The sequence below is a fragment of the Cyclopterus lumpus genome, chromosome 4, assembly GCF_009769545.1.
Source record: "Cyclopterus lumpus isolate fCycLum1 chromosome 4, fCycLum1.pri, whole genome shotgun sequence".
NCBI lineage: Eukaryota > Metazoa > Chordata > Actinopteri > Perciformes > Cyclopteridae > Cyclopterus > Cyclopterus lumpus.
The window spans coordinates 7136342-7148552 of record NC_046969.1 but is presented as its reverse complement, the minus strand read 5'-3'; the positions used below and the strand labels follow the sequence as shown (position 1 = coordinate 7148552).

The 12211-nt window shown below is 44.7% G+C and overlaps 2 protein-coding genes across 2 annotated transcripts; both read left to right on the top strand.

Moving 5' to 3' along the window:
- The first annotated feature begins 265 nt into the window (after positions 1 to 265).
- Positions 266 to 1399, top strand: foxq1b (forkhead box Q1b). The gene has a single exon (XM_034529876.1). The coding sequence runs from the start codon at positions 404 to 406 to the stop codon at positions 1286 to 1288; it is 885 nt and encodes a 294-aa protein (XP_034385767.1). The 5' UTR covers positions 266 to 403; the 3' UTR covers positions 1289 to 1399.
- Positions 1400 to 6493: 5094 nt separating this feature from the next.
- Positions 6494 to 9625, top strand: LOC117729131 (forkhead box protein F2-like). Its single transcript, XM_034529875.1, has 2 exons — positions 6494 to 7627; positions 9011 to 9625. Exons 1-2 carry the CDS (start codon positions 6652 to 6654, stop codon positions 9172 to 9174), a joined length of 1140 nt encoding a protein of 379 aa, XP_034385766.1. The 5' UTR covers positions 6494 to 6651; the 3' UTR covers positions 9175 to 9625.
- The last annotated feature ends 2586 nt before the right edge of the window (positions 9626 to 12211 follow it).

Genomic DNA, 12211 nt, shown 5'->3' with positions numbered 1-12211 from the left:
GCAGAATATATTGTTTTTATTTTTGCTGAAATAAAGGACGTCTCAGACTAATTATTTGTCATACCTGCCCTCTCTCGCTTCACTCCCTCCTTTTTCTTCTCCTTCCCTGGCGTGTCACGGTAGCGTCCAATTGTAAACATACACACTAAATTACTCAATCGCTTCAATGGATTCGGGCTTGAAACCCCGCCTGTGGGCCGTCCCTTTTCCGAGGCATTATATTATACCAAGACGTGTCTCCGGAGACAGATCTGAATTCTGCTCCTCCAGACTGAGGCTCAGGGTGCCTCCAGCGCTTCAGACGAGCCTCTACAACACGCAACAAACACACAGAGACATTTCTGCTGTCAGGACTGCTACACCTGCTCAGAGATACATCCTTCTATTTTTTTTTCTGGGGAAAATGAAACTTGAAGTTTTCTCGGCGCACCACTTCGCGCAAAAGCCGCTGGAGTTGTGCATGGACGCGGATGGGAGAGTCCCGTCCCCTCTGTCCGGGGACGAGTTGGGGTCGGACGGGGACTGCGTGGCCAACAGCCCGGCACCTGTTACCCAGATCGGCGAAGGCAGCAAAGGGAAGCCCTACACCCGCAGACCCAAACCTCCTTACTCCTACATCGCCCTCATCGCCATGGCCATCCGGGAGTCCGGCAGCGGCCGCCTCACTCTGGCAGAGATCAACGACTACCTGATGAAGAAGTTCCCGTTTTTCCGCGGCACCTACACCGGCTGGAGGAACTCGGTGCGCCACAACCTGTCACTCAACGACTGCTTCCTCAAAGTGTTGCGGGACCCGTCCCGGCCATGGGGCAAGGACAACTACTGGATGCTCAACCCGCACAGCGAGTACACCTTCGCTGACGGCGTGTTCCGCCGCAGGAGGAAGCGCATCGCCAAGAGGTCCGCCAAGGAGCGGGACAGCCCGGACATCCTCCGCGAGGACACCCGCCTCCCCGCCCCGGAGGAGAGGGTGGGGGCCAAGTTCTCCAGCTCCTTCGCCATCGACAGCATCCTCAGCACACCCTTCAAACGGAGGGAGGACAGCCACGTCGATGCGGAAACCCACGCCCCCCGGCTCTACTGGCCCCCAGGGGCCCACCTACTGCCTTACACTCTGGGCTACCCGGCACAGCACACGTACCTGTCAGAGGGTGTGTACAGCAGCACAGAGCCCAGCAGGGATGCACTCACGTACCTCCAGCAGACAGCACCGGGCATGGCCGCTCTCCACGCGCTCAAGATGCCCAACAAGGCGCGAGGTTTCCACATAGACTCCTTGCTGTCATGAAGCACCCGGACTGTTGTCAGACATGTGTGTTTTGACCCATGATGTGCACTTTTATGGGCGCTCCTAGCTTTCAGTACTTTAGCTGCTAAACTGTTTGGGACTCTGTCTGTACTGTAAGTCAAAAAGAAAAGTCGAGCACGTGTTGACATCTGTTTGGTGACTTGAAAAATAGTTGCTGTCATCGCGGGACGTTCCACTGCTTGTGTGTGTGTGTGTGTGTGTGTGTGTGTGTGTGTGTGTGTGTGTGTGTGTGTGTGTGTGTGTGTGTGTGTGTGCGTGTGTGCGTGTGCGTGTGCATGAGTGTATCCATGGTTCATTGGTCATTTCCACTGTATGACGGCAACTAAGCGCCATGTTGAAACATAATACTATTAATCTATTTATATTGTCATGTTTTGTATGATCTGCTGTATAAAATAGGCTTTTGTTGTGTGTATATATGGCAAATTAAGTATTGACTGAGCCACGGGGAGAATCACGTGGCTGCACTAGAAACGCATGGAAATGCCTGATGTTTTCTTAAGATTGATTCGTGTATGCCTGGTATTTTCATGAATAAAAACGTGAAACAATGGGACCCTGATGTTCAATGAGTTGTTCATTATGCAGACATGAAAGGGAGAGAGTTGGAGATCAGAAGCAGGTGTACAAACCAGTGTGTGTGTTTGTGTGTGTCAGGGGGGGGGGGGGGGGGGTGGGGGGGCGCAGTAAACGGGCTGCACACCTGTTCAACAGGAGAGGTCTGTGGTAGATTTTACTGCAAAGGGAAACCAGGGTTGGGGGCGGGGAATTGTTGGTTACATAATCTCTTTGAATAAATCTGTTGAAAATGTTCTTAAATCATAATCATCAAAGTCAAAATCAAGCCCGGCATATGCCTCTTACACCGAGTCCCTGATGTTTCCAAATAAAAACATATTAATAGTTGGCGGCTGATTAAAATGAAAAACAAAATTACAACCATAGCAAACAGCAGATTAAATAATGAAGATTAAACATAAAAACGGTATTGGTGGTTCAAATTATTGTTATATTGTGGTGTTATTTAGCGTGTAATGGACATGGGACCAGCTCAGATGGACTCAAAAGATACCCCAAAAAACACACCCTGTCGCATATACAATTACATTTCAAACAAAGAACTGTTTCTCAGACGCTAAATATTCCACAAAAAAAGGTCCCCTTCCTAAAGTTATATATAGTTATCTACCCTGAGGTACTCATAAATAAACGTTCAAATAAAATCACGTTTTTATTGATATTAATGCTAATCCACGTATTGTTTACTAAACAATATTCAAATGTATTGGTGCAACGTGTCTACGCTGTGATCAGTGGTTTCTCACAAACTCATAAACAATTAAGAGACAGAACATATATTAAAATATTGACACTTTCATTCCAACAAAGCACGACTTAATTTGATAAATGTGCGATGTGAAACGTGCCCACAGGTAAATAAATGAATTATACTCCATGTTTCATCAAAACACAACTTTCAGTTTGTATTATTTATATTTACGTTGTCTATCCGTAGTTCATATGTTCGGATATATACTCACACACAATATTATTCTCCGAGAAATGGTCACAGCAAACACTCCTGCAGGCTGTTTACTGCAGCTGCTCTCCGCGGTCCTGAAACAGACCCCAGACTCATCACCATGAGCCATAGTTTATGTAAAATCTTAGGTATATGTTAAATCATTTGACTAAATTAAATATAAAGCCGAGAAACCCGTTATTTTCCGATGATTCTAGTGTAGACTATTCAGTACATCATCGAATAAAAAACGTTCAGTCTCAGTTTTCCTCCAAAAATATGGCTGTCAAATAATAAGGTAAATCTATATGCATTCATAAAATAAGAAAACATATAAGACAACAAATGAAACCTGAACATACTGATGCCACATAATTAACAGTATTCGCAATTTAATGGGAAGCGAGTGTAACACTTTCATTATTATTCAAAATGACAGATCGCGCATATATAGTCAAATATATCAAATGACGAACTTCAAGTCATCTGTCAAATTGTGTGAGCTCGATGTTGGAGTTGTTGGCATGAACTCTTCCGGTGCAGGTGTCCAAACGAGTGTGTACATTTCGACACGATATCCTGTCTTTTAGTTTTTGATTGTCATCTTAATATTTGACCATGTTTTGACACACTGATCGGGCACGCGCTCTACATCTCATGCGCCCCTGCAGATGGCGATGCACATACACGTTGAGGCTTTAACAGGCAGGAGCGGTTCGGTGCGCACCGAGCAGTCTGACAGGTGACTGCAGGTGAGACTTGCTCCTGGTTTCAGGGACAATGCTGCAACCTGCAGGTGAAACACCGGAACAGCATACCTGTCTGCGGGGCGGTCACGTGGCTCCAAAGCGCTCGGTGTTCCCTCATTGGGAACATCCTTGTTGTCATCACGCGCATCCTTCATATGTGTAAACAGCCTTTCTCTGCATTCACATTTATCCTGCTGCCCGTCTCCACCTGGTCCACATCAGCAGGAGCAGGAACTCAGGCATGTTCCAGGGCTGGCTGCTGTGCAAATAAGGCCCACAGTGTTATGAAACCAAACTTTAAGGCAGGCACAATGTTAGGAAGTCCAAACAGTCTGTCACTCCGGCGAACTGAACCGCGCCTGACCTCCCAGATTCCCGGAGAGGCAGCTCCAAAGCTCCCGGCACCGCCACAGGAAACACGAAAATAATATTAGATTACCATTAAAAGGAGCAGAACTCAGTGTTTGTTATTGTTTTATCCAATGAATCGCGTTTATTACAGGCCTACTAAGGAAAGTAGAACTCATTTAAGACAACCCCAATTATTATTATTATTATTATTATTATTATTATTATTATTATTATGCATACACGTTGTTGTTTTTTTTACTATTTGTGGAAAACTTGTTTGTATAAATTTATTTGTATTTTTTTCAATTGTTATGGTTTTGTTTATTTCCATTTAAATGTAATATAATCTTAAACCGTGAGCCTTTTTTTTAGTGACCTGCGGTCAGAAGCAAAATACAGATTCTCTCACAATCGTATCTAACTAATATTTCATGGGGGATGAACAATATATTTCAGCCTAAACATGATAACAAACAGAAGGCCTTAATGTGTCGACAACAGGCTCATACGGGGCCTCCAGCCCAGACAGTACTCCGAAGGCAAACTCCTCTGAAACAACTCGGACTGAAGAGCTTTCGTGGTGGCCGCTGATCACATCATATTTCCAAAAGGCTAAATTAGGAGCTCATATAATCTTGGTGCGTAAAAGCAGCCGCAGCGCCGTCTTCAAAGCGCTCCCAGAACAAAGATTCCCTCTGCAAGCCGGAGCATCCTGATCTCGGCGGGGGTCATAAGTTTTGATGTCGCAGGAAATTTCTGGAGTTGTTAAGCTCCTCCGAAAAGCTCAGTGTGTGTGTGTGTGTGTGTGTGTGTGTGTGTGTGTGTGTCACGGTGGAAAATGATTTTATCCGCATATCCTTTGTTGTGCAAAGTGCAAAGGTTATTGTTGCTGGTTATTGTTTGGAAAATCCGCCAGGCTATATCTAAACTTAAAAAGGTCGTGTCGGCGAAAACACGTGCACAGACACAGGTTTGAGTGGCTGAAATCAAATGTAAAAGTGGAACGTGTGTGTTTTTTTCCTGCAAAGTGTCCACTGTTGTGGTTTATTTAATATCATACAAACAATATCTTGGTCGGTCCTGTGAGAAAGAAAAGATGCAATCAAACGTATACAAACATGCTAAAATATTACCTATGCACGAGTAGAAATAGCTTAATGAAAATATCGTGACAACAACACAATCCCAACAAAAACTCGATTTAGGGACAGCCAACAACACGCGATGCTTTCTTTTTTCTTCTTCAATGATCTCCGCTGCGTCGCAACACGGATGTTGATACTACCTTTATGGGATATATAACTCCATCATGTTGGACAAATCTGTGTGTGATGTCTCCATAGGGGAGGAAACTGTCGACGCCCGCTCGCCTAATTTCGCTTTTCTCTCTCTAATGAACGTGGGGCCCATGGGACCGGCTCTGGCCCGGGGCGGTAAGCTGACACTGGCGCGCTGTGTGTGGTATCCAGAGCCGGGCTTGATGGAAAAAGCCTGCTTCCACTCATGTCAGAGTCATTTACTCAGAGCAACCCCCCGCTTACACACGCACGGTAAAGACCACCACCTCTCCATCTCTCACACTCCTCGGCCCAGCCCGGCACTGCGACAGTTTGTTTTTGTTATCCTCTGGACCAGTTTGAGAGGAAATTATGAGCAAAAATAATACAAATGCGAAAGAGATGGTGCGTTTTTTTTTGTTGCCTCGCAGTGATGCGTTTGCGGGTATCATCAACCCGTAGATAGCGCGCAGATATATGGGCCCAAGTGAATGTTTTGTGTGGTCATGGCTTGAATTGCAAATGGAACCTTTTGCACATACTGTGGTGGTTTATTCGTGTCAGGAAAAGGCACGATATGTGGCGGAAGTCACCCCAGAGAGGGTGGAACAATTCGTTTCTTAACGTGTGCGTCTGGCGTGTGGCGCTGTTGATTGGGATGTTTGGGGGAGGTTTGATAAATGACTTAATTGCGTGTAGTCCGAACTTGGACAGGGAAGGTGGGAGGGGGGGGGGGGGGGGGGGAGAGGGCGAGGAGAGGAGAAAATGAGGGGCTTTAACACTGCTGAGAACGGTAAGTGGACTTGGGCCAGATTTGGAAAGAGCGTGGAGGAGTGTGGGGGGGGGGCTCTATTCGTCACTGATTTCAGGGAGATTTGCAGGCGCAGAGTGCGGATGAGGAGAAGGGGGTGGGGTGTGGAGGGGCTCTCGTAGAGGGAAGAAAGATTTATGAAATGATAGGTGGTCGAGCTTTGTTTGGCTGGACTGTTGCGCGCAATAGGTCGAGGGGTTTGAGTGTTTCCTCCACTTGAGGGATTATTAAGGCGGTCGATGGCCACCCGGCGCGCCACGCAGCACCACTTAGCGCCGCTGTGACACTCAGTTGAGCCCCTATGTCGTGCTAAAGCCCTGGACACTCCGTCTCCAGTGAATGACCAGCTCCCCCCTCCCTCTCTTTTCCTCTTCCTCTCTCTGTCAGTGCGTACTCGCCGTGCGTTCTGCATGCGTCAAGGAAGCACCGTGCGTAACGGGAGAGTCGTGCGTAACGGGAGACAGATTTCACTCCATTTTGCACTGGGATTCTGAGGACCACTGGCGGTGTAACGCTCCCTTGCACGGACACTGACCGCTGGATCCCAATATATTTCTCCTTTAAAATATCTCACAGCTCGTGTTTTCGCCCTCCCTCTCTTCAATCTACGCCAGTCGTACGTCAGAGCTGACATGACGACCGAGTCCCCTCAGCAGCAGCTGGACCCTCCGCCTCCTCTGAGATCCAGCCCGGCGTCCGGCGCCCTGCACCCCGCCATGCTGAGCCCACAGGCCGCCACAGAAAGTTCGTCGACCGCCATTAAAGGAAAGAAGACGACCTCCGGTTTACGGCGACCGGAAAAGCCGCCGTACTCCTACATCGCTCTCATCGTTATGGCAATACAGAGCTCCCCCACCAAACGACTGACACTCAGTGAGATCTACCAGTTCCTCCAGGCTCGCTTCCCGTTCTTCAGGGGCTCATATCAGGGCTGGAAGAACTCCGTCCGGCATAATCTTTCGCTGAACGAGTGCTTCATCAAGCTGCCCAAGGGGCTGGGCAGGCCAGGGAAAGGCCACTACTGGACCATCGATCCCGGCAGTGAGTTCATGTTTGAGGAAGGCTCGTTTCGTCGCAGACCCAGAGGCTTCAGAAGAAAATGTCAAGCTCTGAAGCCCATGTATCGGATGATGAACGGCATAGGCTTCGGCACCTCCATCCTCCCGCAGAGTTTTGACTTTCAAGCTCCATCCGCCACTCTGGCCTGTCACGGCAACAGCTACAACTTGGACATGATGAGTAATTCAATGGCCGGGGGGTACGACGGGCTGAGCGGAAGCCACCACGTACCACACATGTCTCCGAGCCCCGGTTCCACGTACATGGCGAGCTGTCCTGTGCCTTCGAACGGGGAGTACGGACCGGACAGCAGCAGCAGCCCCGTACCGTCCTCTCCAGCCATGGCCAGCGCGCTGGACGGCCACTCCCCGTACGCCAGTACATCCGCACACTGGGCGTCCTCCGGCGGGTCCCCCTACATCAAACAGCAGCCTCTAACCTCCAGCAGCCCCGCATCCTCTGGTTTACACTCCGGCATGTCGCCTTATTCCCTGGAGCAGAGCTATCTTCACCAGAACGGCAGGGACAGCCACAGCACCGACATATCAGGTACCAATGATGAACCCCGCCGAGTTCCTTTGAAGGGTTATCATAGAAATTAATAAAATCATCTCAATCGGAGGCTGAAATATGCAACATTTTCAAAGTTTCAAAGTGAAGCAGAAGCCTGCGACAAATTATAAAGGTTTTGAAGGAGTGAAAACTCAAATGATATATTTAATAATTATTATTTAAAATTGGGATTGGTGTGTTTATTTGAAAGGGAAAAAAACATATAAAATAGGAAATTAATACTATTAATTTAAATGGTTTTAATTGTATTTTACCCTAAACTATTTCCCTCTTAGCGTTTACCAAGACAAAACAATGAAGCAATTGTTTAACTAATTGAATATGTAAGTTACATTTAATGTTAACTGAATAATAAAACCTGGCCTGAGCTTGCTCATTGTCAAAGGGCTCGCAGGTCGGACCACACCAGCAGAGGAGCTCAACCAGCGCGTATCCGCAAGAGGCGGCCGGCCTTGTTAAACCTTACTCGGGGTCTCCATGGAGCCTGCGCGGAGGGGACACGTTGCAGTGCACCGTGCAGGCTCGGTGACGGTCGGGCAGAGAGGGCCGGTGTGTTGTCTGTGAGAACGGACGCAGGGCAGCGAGCTGTGGCCCCGGAGGATAAAGCGTGCTGTCTTCCCCTGAAAAACAGTCACATCTGGAGTCCTTATGACCTTGACGAAGCCACAGACTCCCTATTTATTTTTCTCTTTCTGGAAATAGAGGCTGACACGAAATGACGGCCTCGTTTAAATGTGCGGGTTCGGGGCTCTCCAAGAGGAAATACATCCCCATATAGATTACTGTTATTAGTTAGACATCTAAATAAAAGCATTCGATTGATAAACAAATTTGAGGGGAAAAAAATAGCTAAAAGAAGGTGCAAAGCTTTTAGGAGAAAAGATCATTGGAAATGAATGAGCTGTCACCTTGTGGAAGGTGTATAAAAGGCATATGTCTAACAAATATATCATTTAAAATATGTTATTTCAGCTCTTGTATAAAAACATTTGCAATTTCTATAACTGCAAATTAATCTGTTAAATTAAAGTTTTTTTTTTATGTGAGTCAGGGGGATTGCCTATATCTTTTTATAAACAATAATTATTTCTGTAACACAAGGCCTTTTCCGTCTGCACCAATCAATTGTGTTCCCTTTAAAACGCATATATGAACGTGAATACACACGTTCCGGTTTATGAAACTGCTCAGACTATTTTTTTTTTTTTCAAAGATGTAAAAAACATTAATTTCTGCTCACAACGAACTCTAATTTAACCCTCAAACACATTTTTCTTTTGTGCAGAATAATCTCTCAAAAGCGTGGTATAAAATGCTGAATATGAATATGTGCCCCTTTCTCTTCATTGTCTCGCGCAGTGGGGATTCCACGCTACCAGAGCCACTGCGACCGGAAAGACTTCGTGTTGAACTTCAACGGCATCTCTTCCTTCCACCCCTCCGCCGGCGGATCCTACTACCACCACCACCACCACCACCACCCCCAGAGCGTGTGTCAGGACATCAAGCCGTGCGTCATGTGAGCTGCCCCGTCACCGTGCGTTGCGCGGCGGCCACAGTGAGCCACGCAGCTCCGTCACGAGAGAACAAACAAGCGGACATTTTGGATGTATCGTGGCGTCCGCGATCACATGTTTGCCTCCGACATGCAGCCAAAGTAGCTTTCTTGGTTGGACTTGAGAAAACTATGCATTGAAGGAAATGAATGAAGAAACCCCAGAGGCCTTATGAATAAATACGAAATTAAAAAAAACAAACACTCAGCCAATATTGAACCCCCGACAAGCGTTTTCTTCTTCAAAAGAAGCTTCAGAAACACGACTTTTAATGTGTTTGCTCTTGTAACACGTGCAAACTAATTATATTCTCTGTAACTATGTTCTATCCTATTAGAGTAACTACACTTTGCACTTATTGTATAACCCTTTGCCAACTTGTTGTCCTGTAAAAGGTTTCAATAAAGCTGATATATATATTTTAGGCTATACATTCAGATTTCTGTCTTTTCATGCACATTCACACTTTGCATTAAAGGGGCGTGATATTGAGCTTGCATGGAGCATACGCACATCATTCCATATTGAATATTGCTTACTGGCCGTTTACACATTCCCAGTTATTGTCAACAGTGGTGGAAAGACCATTTAATCATTATACGCTACTTGTACTTTAAATGAGTATTTTAACTACTGCTGCTTTATACTTGTACTCATTTATTTGGCAGCTGGAGAAATATAAGTAATAATAATTAACATGCTAAACATATGATCAGTTTGTAATATTTAAAGCATGAATATATTCAACATTGCAAACTTTTTAAGGAGCGTTTTTGTATTTTGTAGTATTATACTTTTACTTAAGTAAAGGATCCAATTATACTTCTTCCACCACTGATGATCAGGTTTTTAATTAGTATTATTCTCTATAATCAGTGACAGTCAATAACGAAGGTATGACAACCTAATGTGCAACATATAGCTTCCACAAAAATGTCTGCTTTGAATCTTGTTTTTCAGTCAAAGAAACCTTTTATTATTCAATCAATAATGTTCGTTTTCACAGTGCTTTAAAAGTGAAGTCTCTTTTTTTCAATATATTCTGTTTTGGTTTGCAGTTGTGTTTACAGTGGGGAGAAGTTCAGATCCTTTATTCTTAATTAAACATAGCAATGCCAAAATAAAGCATCACCTTTTATCCCTGTAACTCCACTACAAGGACAAATGGCACTTTTTTGGGTTGTTGTGAAAATACAGAAGTATTACAGCAAGTTGTACTTTTATACGTTTTATACATCAGAATGGCCACTTTGATTATACATGTCATATTACTGCAGTGTCACTGCTTGTTTATTAACATGCAAACAGATTTGGAATGTGTGAAGTCAAAATGGAGGTGATGTATGTCATGTGGAGCAGCTTAAAACAATGAATCGGGTTATCTTGTCATTTATTCTCTACGTAAAACCATAATCTCCAAAGTCAGCGGTCGAATCAATGAAGAGGAGTTGAGTTATTAAGTAGCATCACATATAAATACTCAAGCAAAGAACATGCATTAAGTAGTACTTGATTAACTTATCCACCACTGTTGATAAGTCGGGCTGTTTGGAAACAGGATTACTTTAAAGCAATGTGGAGAGATGAGAACCACACAGGCTCATCATGTAAGCTTGTAGAGTGCTGATATGAGGGGAGAGGCTCAAGAGATCTACGTCCCTTCAAAGTATAAGACTATACATTGTAAAAGGAAGAAGTGACTTCTTCAAATGTGATTATTCCATGCAGTTTGAATGTGTCCACATGTTGCATGTTTTACAGCCACCTCCAGCCTGTCTAAAACAGCTGAAAGTCTTTTGCATCCTGAGAGTTGCTCCTTCCCATGTGGACATCCAGGGTTGCCAGGATTTCAAGACGCCGTATAAACAAAGACACGACGTCTATGGAAATGCAACAACTTGGTATTTTTAGAGTGTGGTAAACAGATTAGACTCGCAGAGGGCTGCCCCGTCACACAAACAGAGAGCAGACTGCACTTGTGCTGCTCCTCTAGTTGTTGTCTATGGCTTTTGGTCATGACTCATATGCAGCATCCCCCCCATGACTAACATATGCAGATAGAGATATGGCAGTGGCAGCTCCTTATAAGGCCTCTGACATAATCACAGTTCCTTAATTATGTGTCTTGAATGCAAACGTCTCAGAAAATGTTTTCACCAGGATGTTTAAGATCTGTTACCTCAGTGTTTATTTGTCTCGTTAAAGCGCACCGTGGGGTTTCTCTGGAGCGCAGTACTTTGTCAATATATTTTGTCATGGAACTTAAAAGTAATTTTCTAGTTGAATGAATCAAATTCAACCAGTTTTAACATTTCCAAGGTATCACCAATGAGAACCACGTGAGCAATGCATGCTTTCACAAGTTATATTTCCACATTTAAAGTGCCCAACAAGCCACACAAGGACAAATCCTCAATATGGTCCAAAGATTCAGAGAAGAAAAGATCTTGGCAGCAAATTATACAGATGACCTTTAAACTTCATATCTGCTTATAAGCAAGCTTCAGATCCAGAATCCACAGCAGGTTTTGAACACTTTGTTAACAGAGAGAAGAAAGAACAGTCACATGTCAAAAAGATAAATGTCTTTGACTAGACAACAAAGTGCTCTCTAATTTCCTCAGCGAAGCCCTCCATGATGAAAGTCTCACAGTGGCCTTGCAGCTGCTGGAATTTTTTAAGGAGCTTTCAATATGGTGGAGTAGAGTGCCATCTAGTGGCTGATTTATAGATAGATTTTACATTCATAACGCTCTGAGAAAGCACAAACAAAATCTTATTAATACATATGTGTATATTATATTATATTATATTATTGCAATAGCTTTACATGAACATTCCTTTAGCAATATTCATTTAAACGTGAATAGAGTGAAGAGGGCCAAAGCAACAGTGGGACCCGGAGGAAAACGATGCAGGAGCTGGTTTGGCTGATAAAATAAAACCCAGATAGGATGATAAAATATTGTCCGTCAAATGTATGTTGATGTACAAAAGAGAGGAA